At 52.4% G+C, this 12,373-nt stretch overlaps 1 protein-coding gene across 1 annotated transcript; it reads left to right on the top strand.

Moving 5' to 3' along the window:
* The first annotated feature begins 1,534 nt into the window (after positions 1-1,534).
* On the top strand, positions 1,535-10,758 carry CFAP161 (cilia and flagella associated protein 161). The gene is made up of 7 exons (XM_044230176.1): positions 1,535-1,636; positions 2,339-2,428; positions 2,979-3,211; positions 4,534-4,618; positions 8,307-8,465; positions 9,287-9,360; positions 9,928-10,758. Exons 1-7 carry the CDS (start codon positions 1,568-1,570, stop codon positions 10,142-10,144), a joined length of 927 nt encoding a protein of 308 aa, XP_044086111.1. The 5' UTR covers positions 1,535-1,567; the 3' UTR covers positions 10,145-10,758.
* Positions 10,759-12,373: the final 1,615 nt, after the last annotated feature.

Raw genomic sequence — 12,373 nt, 5'->3', positions numbered from 1 at the left:
TGAAAATGTGTTGCTAGGCCTGTCTTCCAGAAACACAGCAGTTGTTGGGCGGGAAGCAGGTTACACCGGGCGGTAAGCTGCACCCACCAAAGACCCCCAGCAAAGACCAGTGTGTCTACAATTCCACAATCACGTGGTTGTATCTGTCTCCAGACTGACTTAAACAGCCATTTCACAAAACAACATGGAGAGAGTGTCTTGCTGGGCCTCTAACGACCGACAATGGAACTCATTTCCCCATAATGGCCCGAGGAAAGTAGATGAGCTCAAAACTCCCTCCGGATCGACTCCTGAGAACTCTAGTAAACTACTAGAGACCAGCACTGTCTTAGGATCTTCCTGATTTTACAGGGAACACAGAAACACTTGGAGAAAGCCGGAACTTTGGAGTCAGGAAATTGGGTTGAGTCTTCGTCCTGAGCAACCTTTAGCACTTTGAACTTGGATGAGGGACTCACTCCTTGGAGACTCAACGTTTTAATTTATCAAATGCAGTTCTGGCAGAATACTATGCGACCCACCGTCCTGCTTCGCCTTTTGAAGTGTCCTAGAGCGAGTTGGTGGAGGGGCAGAGCTTGCAGACCCGCAAGGGTGAGGGAGTGTCCCATCCGTACCGGGACCTGCAGCCCAGCCGCTGAGACCCTCCCCAGGCCAGCTGCCAAGTGTCCTGCCCCAGTTGCCACCCAGGGGCGTCCTTCCTGATTTTCACCCAGTCACCTCCCGAGGCAGAAACGAATCTTTCCTTGCAGTCCTGTGGCCTTTCGTCAGCGCATCTCTAGTCTCACTCGTCCCATCCCTCCTGTGGTGATCTGTTTCCACAAGTATCTTCCCCTGTAGGCTGGGTTTGCTGGAGGGAGGAAAGGATGCGTGTCCTTCGTGTCTGTGCTGTCTCAATAGACAGGGGGCACGGCCAGCTACCAAGGCACTGCATTAGCGTCGAGCTCCCGGCAGTCCGGAAGCACTTGCCTGTTCATAAAGTGCTGCTTTAAAAACATCGGCTCCGGCATTAAAGCAAAAGCAAAAACAAAACAAAATACGCTGGCTCCCACATATTCTACCTTTATCCAGAGTCCTTGCAAGCCATGGGCTTGTCCTCTAGCTTGGACACTGGAGGAGGGGGACGGGGTGGGGGGGGTGATGCTGTAAAACCCTTCGAGGCAGGACTGCCCCAGTCGCATAAGCAGAAAGATGCTAACGCGACAGGTTTCTTACTTTGGATTTAAAAAAAAAAAAAGAAAGAGAGAAAGAAAAGAAAAAAGTGTTTTACATTTTTAGCACCACGAGGCCCAGGGCTGGCGTTTGTCCACCAGCCTGCATTGGAATTAAATTCAGAGAAATCACAGTGGAAGGGACTCCAAGCAGCGAGTGCGCTGTTCCCCACCCCCACATCCCTCCAGGGCCCCCTCCCCCAACCCCCTGGCTGCCCCCCTGCTCCTGCGCTGCCACTGATTGGCCAGCAGGCCCTGGACCTGGCCAATCGCTCTGGGCCGGTTGTCATGGCGACAAGGCACGCTAACAAGGCAGGAGTGGGAGGCAGGCTGGCCCGCTGGCCGCTGGCGGGAGGGCGATGGCGCAGAACCTGTATGGTCCGGGAGTGCGAATGGGCAACTGGAATGAGGACATCTACCTGGAGGAGGTAGGCAGGTGTAGCTGGCGCCGCCCCCCTCTACTCAGGAACCTCCTCGCCCCACCCACCCCAAGTCCTTCTGCTCCCCCCCCCCACCCGGGCCTCCTTCTCACCCAGCAGATGCCCAGTAGCCTAACAACCCACCCCGGTCTGAAAGCCCCAGGAAGCTCACCTGTTGTCCCACATCCCCAGGTCTCACACCTGCTCCTTCTGCAGGTCCCTGGGTCTCCAAACTCGGTGCCCCTCTCAGCCCAGAGCCCCACAAGTTCCCTCCTAGGCGTCCGGTGGTGTCCCTTTCCCTGACCTTACACTCAGACAAGGCCCTGAGCCATCAGGCATCCATCTAGCTGGTGGGGGAGGGGTTGGAGGGGGCGGCGGTAGACAGCCAGGGGAGACCTCCACTGAGGACACACGGCCTCCAAATGTTGTTCAGGATTGTCTCTGGATGGGGTAATTGAGGGTGAGGGTGGTTTTTTTGTTTGTTTGTTTGTTTGTTTGTTTTTTGGTGAGTGTCATTTTTTTCAAGTCTTCTACAAAGAAGTAAGAATATTAAAGCCAAAACAATTTCCACCATTCCCGTTAGGCTCACCTTTCTTTTTCTCAGATTCTGCTTTTTCAGCTTGACATGCTTCTGACCTAGAAGCTACCGGGGTCTGTAAATTGAGGACCATTGTTGACCTTTGGGGTTTTTTTCATTTTCTCTTTCACCAGGAGCGCATGAAGGACTTCTTGGAGAAGAGAGAAAAGGGACAGCTTCTCATACAGAGAAATAGAAGACTCAAAGAGAATCTTTTGAGACCGGTAATTTAAATCTGAGCGCTGTCCTCAAAATTATATCGAATTAAGTGTGAGGGTGTGTTAAGCAAGCAAACGTTCCATAAATGAATTATCATCTGGAAGATACCATTGTCCCCCTTCTAGAGCTGAAAACCACGATGTTTATAATCCCCTAAGATTTTAGAAACGTAGGAGAAATCTGCTCTTAATTACATTTACCCGCATTTTCCAGGATCAGTACAGGTATCTGTAAAACGCCCCTTACTCGGAGCTCAGGACATTTCCAGTGAGTCTGAATCTGTTAAGAGTGGGGTCAGCGCATGATTTTTCATCGGCTTTCTTACTCCGTTTGGGATTTAGGGAGACGTTGGCAAAGTGGGAGGGGGTCGGCCACAGGAAAAGGAAGAGAATGAAGGACTTGAGGGCATGCGAGTTATCACAAGGTCCCTGAGCGATGTGCCCGCTCCTGGGACAGGTTCTTGACGGTGAAGGGGGGAAGGGGCATCTGGCAGGGTTCTCTGCACTGGCTGTTGAGGACACACCAGGGTTGTCTGAAAAACAATTTAAATTGTAGATGCAGCTTTCCATCACGGAGGACGGGTACCTTCGCTGTGGCTACAAAGTGATGCTTGTGAATCCAGATTACCCTGAGACAGAAGCTGATTTGGTTTTGGGCGGGGACCTGAGCCTCTGCATGACTCTGGAGGAAATTAAATCGCCCCCGAGTGACCAGTTAGAGGTGCCCTGTGGGCTGAGCGCAGCTCAAACCAAGATCCCCGTTGGCAGAAACACTTTCATCATTTTGAGGTACAGACACTTGAATTTTCAGCTCATGTTTATCATAAATATGTTTTCACTTCCAGCTTCAGGAAGCCCTGGGAGGGCTTGTGGCCTGGAGGTGAAGGGGATAGGACGCTCTCTGTGCTTCCTGTCCTGCTGCCTCCCCCCGGGGGTTACTGTTGGTGGCCTTCACATGCCCTTCTTCTTAAATGTCAGGACAACTGCTAATTTGTTTTTCCTTATAAATGCTTCATTCAAAAGTATTGGATCTAGGAAACTAAAATCGCCTAGAAACTGAGTTTTCCTAATAACATCTCAGGATGCTTGGAGCTCACCGGAGTGTCTCTCAATGTCACTATTTTTAGGACAGAAATAGTCCGGTGCAAGGTGGCACTATGCGGGATTTGTTACTTTGTAATTATTCACTAAAACTGTAGCTGAGATCTTGAAATCGGCAATTAAATCCTTAGAGAAAAGATACATAGTAACAACAAAAAGGGATTGCTTTTACTTTAACTGAACAATGGTAGCATGTTTTGATGACAAGAGTACAGCCGGTCCTTTAAGTCTTAATTTTTTTAAAAAAGATTTTATTTTTTTGTCAGAGAGAGCACAAGCAGGGGGAGAGGCAGAGGGAGAAGCAGGCTTCCCGCCGAGCAGGGAGCCTGATGTGGGGCTCATCCCTGATCCCCGGATCATGACCTGAGCCGAAGCCGGTGGTTTGCCGACTGGCACCCAGGCGCCCCTCCTTTGAGTGTTGGCTTTAGAGTTCCTTTGAACACTGAGCGGTCCACTAAAAATGGACCACGGCTTCTGTGTCCTGGAGCATTAGGAGGGAAGACTGTGTTAAGTGTGTAAGCCCTTCCTGGCCAGGAGGGCTCTTTATCCAGAGGCCCACGCCCCTGGCCACAATCCCTCAATGGAAGACAGCACGCCGGGCTCACACGGACGGACACTCCGCACACTGGCCACGGTGGGAGCGGGGGTGGGGCAGGGGGACAGGGACAGGATGTCAGCCAGATTTGAAGGCCCAGAGAAATGACCATTTTGTAAATGTTTAGCTACCAAGTCAGCTAATGTGTGTGAAATACATTATCAAGAAAATTGATTTTTTTAGAAGATTTTATTTATTTATTTGACAGAGATCACCAGTACGCAGAGAGGCAGGCAGAGAGAGAGGGGGAAGCAGGTTCCCTGCTGAGCAGGGAGCCCGATGTGGGGCTCGATCCCAGGACCCCAGGATCATGACCCGAGCCAAAGGCAGAGGCTTAACGACTGAGCCACCAGGTGCCCTGAATGTAGAAAAATTCTAATAGAGAATTGACATGATGCTTCTTTTTCCCTGACAGTGCCGACAGAAACGCCATGGGCCAGGTCCTTAGATATGGACAGAACTTCTGCCTGGCAACGACGGGCGGATTCGAAGACAGAACGGTGAGTCCTCGCGGTGCACGGCGTGTGGGGCCACAGGATGGTTTCTGTGCGGCTCACGGTCACCTGTGCAGACAGAGAGAGGACTCTGTAGGAGTGGGCTTTGCCTCTGGCTTCTGGAACCTCCGCCCGGGGCTCTTGGGCCATTTCTTGCCTTCTAGCTTTCCGAAGGACAGAAACAGACCCTTAGGCGCTACGCAGTAAGGAAGAAAAAGCTTTTTGCAATGCAGCTGACATCAAGCATAGCCTCTGCCCCCTCCACCCCTAAGCTAATGGTTGGATTAACTAATCGTCGTCTGATAACTGTCAGTGTCACCAAGGCTAGCGAGGTGTGTTGCCCAATAACTATTTTTGCTTTTTTAACCTTGATCTTTCTCTTTCCCTCGGAGATTAGGAGGGTAACAGACCTAGATAAATCTGGGTCTAACTCGAGCTGAGATGTCTCTCTACGGAGTGGGACCTCAGAGAAGTCATTTAACTTTTTCGAGCCTTTCTCATTTATAAAATGGGGATTAGTAAACCTTACTACATACCATACACAGACACACACACACTTAATCATCCAAAAAGGTCTTTGAACTAGGGACTGTTTTACCCCATTTTACTGATGGGGAAACTGAGGCACGAGGTCAGGTGATCTTGCTCCAAGTTGTTCAGGGGTCCAGTGGCAAAAGGGGTACCACTTAACCATTTCTCGCTGAAGCAAAGCTTCCATCATGGTATGAGGTAATGTTATTTATTACCTTGTGTGCTGCTAAGAAAAATCAGCACTGCCAGTTAAACCCCTACACACCTTAGATGGTAAGCCACAGCCTGAATTAAGAAAAAAATGTAGAAATTAGAGAAAATACCTTATTGTTGAGTGGGGGGTAAATCACCCTTGTCTTATCCAGAGGTTAACGTTACTAACATTACTTTCTTTTACACTTTGTTCTCTCAGAAGGGATTTAAAATACAGAGAGGGGCGCCTGGGTGGCTCAATGGATTAAAGCCTCTGCCTTCAGCTCAGGTCATGATCCCAGGGTCCTGGGATCGAGTCCTGCATCGGGCTCTCTGCTCAGTGGGGAGCCTGCTTCCCTCTCCCTCTGCCTGCCTCTCTGCCTACTTGTGATCTCTGTCTGTCAAATAAATAAAATCTTAAAAAAATAAATAAAATACAGAGAAAGTTACAAGCCCCACAAGAAGTAGATGCACCGTTTCTGGTTTCTCTCTCTCTCTTCCTCGACCTCCCTTCCCTTACTCTCCCGCCCAACACTGTCCTTGACTGTCCCATCTTCTTTGTCTCCTGTAAATCCTTCGTCCTGTGTCTGTGTACTGACCTGTGTTCGATATCTGCTCTTCCGTAGGTTATAACATTGTGTCATTTTCTTGGTCATGTTCCCTCCCATTTGCTTCTTGGATTTTGTTATTTTTATTATTTTATTTATTTATTTTTTTGGCTATGTGGCTTTGAAGTCAGAGTGGTTCTAACATATTTTTGAGTAACGTGTGTCTGTGTTTTCCTTCGTAATCCCTTCCGCTGCTCAGAGCCCTATAAAGTCCGCTCTAGAAATACCATGAAAAGACGAACTTGTATCGACTTCTTGGTGGCTGAAGTTTCACTTTTGTTCCTGTTTGTTGTTTACCTGCCTGAGGTTTATGTTGGTGCAGGTACTGCGGGGACGTGCAATTGCCCCTAAACGACGAATCAGCTGCATTTGTGTTGTTTCTGGAACGACAACTCCTTTCCTCTCTGACGCGCGGATCCCCCGTAGCATCACTCTACAGCCTGTGTGCTGTCTCTGGGCTTCCTGTTCTAACCCTTTCAACCCAAATTGTGTCTTTGTATTCTAGAATTACGCTTACAGTATAATGTGTATTTTGACAGCACGTTGGGCCAGTTTTCTCTCCTTACCCTTTTTTGAACTACATTAGGAATTAGTTAACCTCTCAGTTACATGTAATTATTTCTGCAAGTCCCTCTCCCTGGGGGGGTGTGATAAAAAAATCACGTGGCATTTCATTGGCACTGGGAAATTCCATAAATTCACATACTTGATGCTTCATAACATTTCTTTTTCTGAGAGGTCTCCCCATTTATTCATTTATTCTTTCTTATCTCTCCGTGAAATTCTGTGGTTTTCTTCCCGGGGATTCGATGCTGATCCTGCTGAGGTTGTGCCCCGGTATCTTTTGCTATGGATGGCCCTTACGGGGGGCCCTAATTTGGTTGCAAGAAAAATGTAAGAAAGCCATTGCTGTTGAGACTCACCGTTGGAGAAAGCCTCACTCTATTCTCTCTCATGGTTTTCCGGTTAATTCTCTTATGACGTTCAGGTCCACGGTGCTTTCATTGTCAAGGGACGATGGTTCAGTCTCTTCTCAAATTCTCTGATTTCCGTTCCTCGTCTGTGAATGAGCAAGTACTTCCGGGGCATTCGTTAAAAAATCAGGTAATGCCGCCCTTCCAGAGTTGTGCCTGGCTCACTATTATTTCTCTTCACATTAACACAACGGAGTTTGTGGTCTGAGGTAGACAGTCTCTGCCATTTGAAGGGCAGGTTTTCAGTTGCCCTGGATTTCCCCGATCACCGAGAGCCCGAGTGTGTCTTGGGCCTGTCTCTCTTCCCTGTCCACATCCTGCTCATGGTCATGGCCATGGCTCTCCCTTCCTAGTGCTCTTGGGCCTGTCTTTTCATCCCCAGTGCCAGGACCTTGGTCCACGCTGGATCCCTCTAGTCTGTCCTGACCTCAGACCATAGGAGACGCACGCTGCCAGGTCGATGCTCTAGGAGCTCAGGTCTGGTTAGTGCTGCCATCCACGGTGGCATCTAAGGTCCTCTGTGATATGTCCCCGCCCTGCCTGTCCACGTGCAGCCAGCCCCTCGGGTGCCCAGCCCCACACTGCCTCCCCCTCAGAGCCTCTCCTGAGCCCCTGGGTAAGTGTGTGTCCTTGCCTGTGCCTGCCGGCAGCCCCTCCCACCCCTGCTGGCCTGTCCAACCTTCCTGGGGTCTACAGGTGCTTCCGGGCCTGTCCTCCATCACTGTCTGGCTCGCCAGGAAAGGCCTCGAAGAGAGTAACTCACTTCTGCCTTCCCCGCAGCGAGCGCCTCGTGGCCCAGCTTTGCCCACGAGAACCTACCGAAAGAGGCAGAAACAGCCTCCAGGTTCAGGGTGAAGGTCAATCACTAAAGAACTAAGCAGTAGCTTATGTTTCCGACTTTTCTGCAGGTTGGGGTGCTTCTGGGCCCGGTTACAGGGGCCTGAGCGCTGTCGAAGTAAGTCCCCCGCGGGGACGTCAGCTCCAGAGAGCCGTCCTCAGGGCCCCACGGTGAATGTCGGCGGTGACGGTGTGGGTTGTGAGGCATGTCCCTTCATGCGGCAACTCTGTGCAACGCTGTTTCTAAGGAGCAAAACCGGGGTTCTGGGCTGAGCCCTGGGAAGGAGCAGGGGGAGCAGGGACGGGATGAGGAGGAGAGAGCGGGTCTGACACCCAAAGGAAGGCAAAGCAGTGGAGGTGCTGGGGGTGTAGCCTCAGCCTCTTGCGATGGCGTCTCTAAGTGGAGGAAACCCGAGTGCTCCACACCACCCGCAAGACGGGGCTTTGCCAGAACTGCGCTGGGCCGCACCTGACACCCCGCTGGTCGGTGGTTCACCCCCCCCAGCTTCTCCAGCCGTGTGACGTAGCTCACCGCTGCATCGCCATTTTCAGCTATATTTATCCAGTGACCACAGGACCCTGCTGAGGTCGTCGAAGAGGTCTTGGCTCCAGGAGGTGTATCTGACCGATGAGGCCTCCTACCTGAACTGCTGGCAGGCCGCCTTCCTGGACCCCCAGTTCCGCCTGGAGTATGAAGGCTCCCCCGTGCCGGTGAGTGTGGCCCGGGCTCTAGGGAGCTTCCCGGGAAGCGGGCTCTGCTCGTGATGCCATCCGGAAGCGGGGGTAGTTCTGTGCCGCTGTCTCAGCACGCTTTAGCTGTGGGAGGGAGGCTGGGCCAGGCTCCTGCTGTATCAGCCGGGAAGGGCGGCTTTGGGGAGACCTGCATCTTGGACAGGGCGCACGGTTCGTCTGTGTTCAGGTGGGACCCTCCTTGGTTGCAGGGTGGCCCGATCTGACGTGGGCATTTCTGATGCTGTGTAAGTCCCACGGGAGTGGCGAGGGCTTCCTCACGGTGCTTAGCTTCCAGGAGCCAGGAGTTTGAAATCATACGTATTTTTTTTCCTGATTATAAACAGAATATATGCTCCCTGAAGGAAAAATCAGGAAAGCACAGCAAATAAAATGAAAATAACCAGTAATTCCACCACCTTCCCGAGAGCCCCGCTGGCGCTTATCATCTCTCTTTTTCCGTGCGCGTCTCTTTATTTTATTTAATTTCAATTTTTTTTTTTTAACGAAATAGGACATCAGTGATATCCTTATCTTCTCCACTTAGAAACACTGCTGGTTACGTCTCGTGTTGTGAAAGATTTCCAGTGTGGCTCTGAGGGATTCTAGGATGTTCTGTCCCCTGTGCACCTGCAACGGTGTATGAAATCCGTCCGTTCAAGTCTGGCTTCTAAGTTATTTCCATCTCTCTATTTCACTGAACTACATTTAAGTGAATATATAGTGTGTTTTCAACTTTTTGTCTTTAGGAATTGGAGGTTTTAGTTCGTAATGCAAATAACACACACTCTTCATCTTTAAAGGCAAATGCAAAAATTATCCTTAATCACTCCCAAACGAACCGGGGGCTGGCAGCCCACAGACACCTGTTCTTGAGGTACGTGTTGCTCAATTCAGCTTAATGCCACGGATAGGGGTGCAAAGACCCTCGACTGATGTGTTTATATTTCTGTATTTATTTTGGAGGGGGAGGGCAGAGGGAGAAGGGAGAGAGACTCTCAAGCAGACTCCCCGCCCAGCGCAGTGCCCTACGTGGGCCTCGATCTCACAACCCTGAGACCATGACCTGAGCCTAAATCGAGAGTCAGACGCTCAACTGACTGAGCCACCCAGACGCCCCAAGCAGCTTGAGTCAGAGTGTGGCCACACACACGAGTGCTTTGATGAGGAAGTGTTGTCACAAACGATTCAAAGGTGTGGCCGATCCTGCCCGAGCCCTGGTGTCCCACAGGTCCTTGCCCGACGAGATGACTGTAGCGGTGGGGGGACCCGGTGCCCCTCATCACCGCGCAGGCAGGGGCAAGGTCTGGCCCACACATGTCCCAGAGCCCACCGTCCCTGAGCCCGAGTCGGCTGGACCTGGGGCTGGGACGGGGGCGGACAGAGTTACTCACCCAGGGCCACTGCTCCGTTTCCAACCGGCGTCTGTTCTCTCCCGATTCAGCGGCCGTTTCGGAAAGGAAGTGGAAGTGGCCGCTCACACACACCTGGATTCGCACCGAGTTGAGAAGCCGAGGAACCACTGGATGCTGGTGACTGGGAACCCCCGGAGAGATTCGTCCACCATGCTGGACGTGCCCAAGCCGCCGGCGGAGGACGCCCGAGCCCCGGAGCAGGACGCCCGAGCCCCGGGACAGGGCGCGGACCCCGGGGGGCAGTGACCCCAGGCACGCGTGCTCAGAAACACCTGGCTTAGCCAGGTCGTGCCCCAAGCTCTCTTTAAGCCGGGTGTTGACGTCCCTGAACCCGAGGTCGAAGCAAAGGCTATATGAAGGTTATTGACTTCGTGGTGGGGCCTGGGACACAGGAAACACTGGCTCCAGGAAAGAGCTCCTAAGTGCTATTTGAAGGTGACAGAGGACTTTCCTTTGTCGAGTCTAAATTCCTGGGGAACTTGAGCTGCTGTTCAGCAGCGGCTTGGACAAGGAGCCCGAGTGTGGGACAAAGCTGTCAGAACCTCGCAGGGTGTTGTCACCCGTCCTCCCCACCCCCACTGCACGGCGACCAAGAAATCAGCAACGTGTAGCTGTGAGCTGTGGCCTGATCTTGGACCTAACCGTCTTCCCCCTTGTGTGTTTGTTTCTACCTCTGACTTGGCGGGGCTGGGGGTTCGGGACTTGCCCGGATGGGTCACTCTACCGAGTAATGATTTTGAAAGCGCAAAGACTCTTTACTCTTTGAAACGGGCGCACGAGCCACGGCACCCGTGTGATCGGAAAGTTCCCGACAAAATAAACACGTCCCCTTCCACGAACCTGCTGGTGCGTTCGCTCCTTGTGGAGTCCCCGAGCCGCGTCAGGTAAGGTCTCCTGGGGGAGGAGTCTCCGGCCCGCAGGTACGTGGACGGTCCGGCCGTCCTGCCGCAAGTGCACCAGGAGACAGACAGGCGGTCACAGGCGGTGGAGGTGTGGTTTCAACAGACGCTGCTTCAAGCCGGTGACCTCTTTCAGGAGTCACTCCCCAGGGTGGGACTTTAGAAAGTTCCGCCGCCCAAGCCCGCCTCTCGGGATTTTCATTTCAGTGCCTCGGTGAGGAAGTCACAATATTTTTAAAAACACGGTTTTATTTCCAAGTACAGCCTGGGCTGAGTGCCGCGGACCAGAGAGCCCAGTTAGGCTCATCTGCGTGTCCCCTACGGGCGAGAGCAGGCCGGGAGCGGGTCGGCAGGGCTCCATCCGGGGAAAGGAGTTCCTCCACATTTCAGGCTCTCCGAGAGCATCTGGGCCAGTTCTGCACATTCTGGAAGTTCTGTGGCGTTCGTGCTGCTGTCGTGAAAGGTGCCCACGGGCGGCTTCCGGTCAACGTCAGGGCTCACCTTCCCGCCACGAACCGTAGGGTTTTAGTGCCCGAACTGACCACCAAGTTTGGGTGACTGCAGTTACCATCTGTAACGGCTGAGTGTCACAGCAAAACGCGGTCGTTGGAACGCAGAGACGTTAAACTACGGCATGGCTGTCCCTGTGCACCTCAGCGTGGACGCAGGACACCCAGCCGCTGGGGGCCCGGCACGGCTGGCTTCACCTCGCGCGGTCACATCGGACTGCCCCTAGGCTCTGTCACGCACATTACAAGCTACCAGCCTCCTTACTGAGTGTCACGCTTCTCCGGGTTAGAACAGACACTGTCCATCGCCGTGTCGCTGACTGACAGGAGGCGCAGCTGAATGTGTCCAGTCCCCCTCCAGAGGGAGCAGCAGGGGGGCACGATCAGGTTGTCGGCTCAAGGTCGTGGCTCCTCCCTAGCAGGTGGGGTGGGAGCCCGTCAGGTGGTTTAGACCTTCCTCTGCACCCAGGTAGACGACCCAGGGCTCTCCGGAGCTCGGCGCAGATAATTCTCTCTTGCGGGGGTGGGGGGCTGTTCTGCCCACTATGAGACATTTGATGGCACCCGAGGCTTCTACCCACTGGATGACTGTGCATCCCAGCTCTTGTGTATCCGGAAATGTCTCCAGACATGGCTACACGTCCCCTGGGGGCACAACTTTGGACACTACTGCCCTCCATCTTCTAGGTTCATTTCCATCTACAGAAGATGCGATAAAAGGCTCTTCTATTTATATATCTCTTCTAGAGAGGACACACTATGTGCTTTCAAGGTAACTTCCAGGCACACGGATAACCTGTTTCTAACGTCAGATCTGGGCTCCGGTGGAAACCTGGAGTTTTGTGCAGAGTGGCCCCCGGGACAAGGTCGGTCTGGAGGGGGTTACAGCGCCCGGAAGGCACAGAGCATCTCCGTAGAGGTGTCCAGCACAGGCGACACCCAGCACGGCCCAGAGAGACATGAAAAGAGAAGCTTAGAGCTTCCATGTGTATCACCGTTTTATCCTTTAAACTGCATCAGTGTGTGTTTTCTACTGTTCAAAACGTTAGTTTTTTAAACGCGCACAG

The sequence above is a fragment of the Neovison vison genome, chromosome 13 (genome assembly GCF_020171115.1).
Source record: "Neovison vison isolate M4711 chromosome 13, ASM_NN_V1, whole genome shotgun sequence".
NCBI classification, from domain to species: Eukaryota; Metazoa; Chordata; class Mammalia; order Carnivora; family Mustelidae; genus Neogale; species Neogale vison.
The sequence above is the reverse complement of the archived record's forward strand: the minus strand, read 5'-3'. Positions and strand labels throughout refer to the sequence as shown.

Bases quoted from the DNA above. Each gene is read 5' to 3' on its own strand.
- CFAP161 (XM_044230176.1), top strand. From the start codon at position 1,568: ATGGCGCAGAACCTGTATGGTCCGGGAGTGCGAATGGGCAACTGGAAT. The intron at 1,637-2,338 runs GTAGGCAGGTGT...CTCTTTCACCAG, and splicing joins AGGACATCTACCTGGAGGAG to GAGCGCATGAAGGACTTCTT. The intron at 9,361-9,927 runs GTACGTGTTGCT...CTCCCGATTCAG, and splicing joins CACAGACACCTGTTCTTGAG to CGGCCGTTTCGGAAAGGAAG.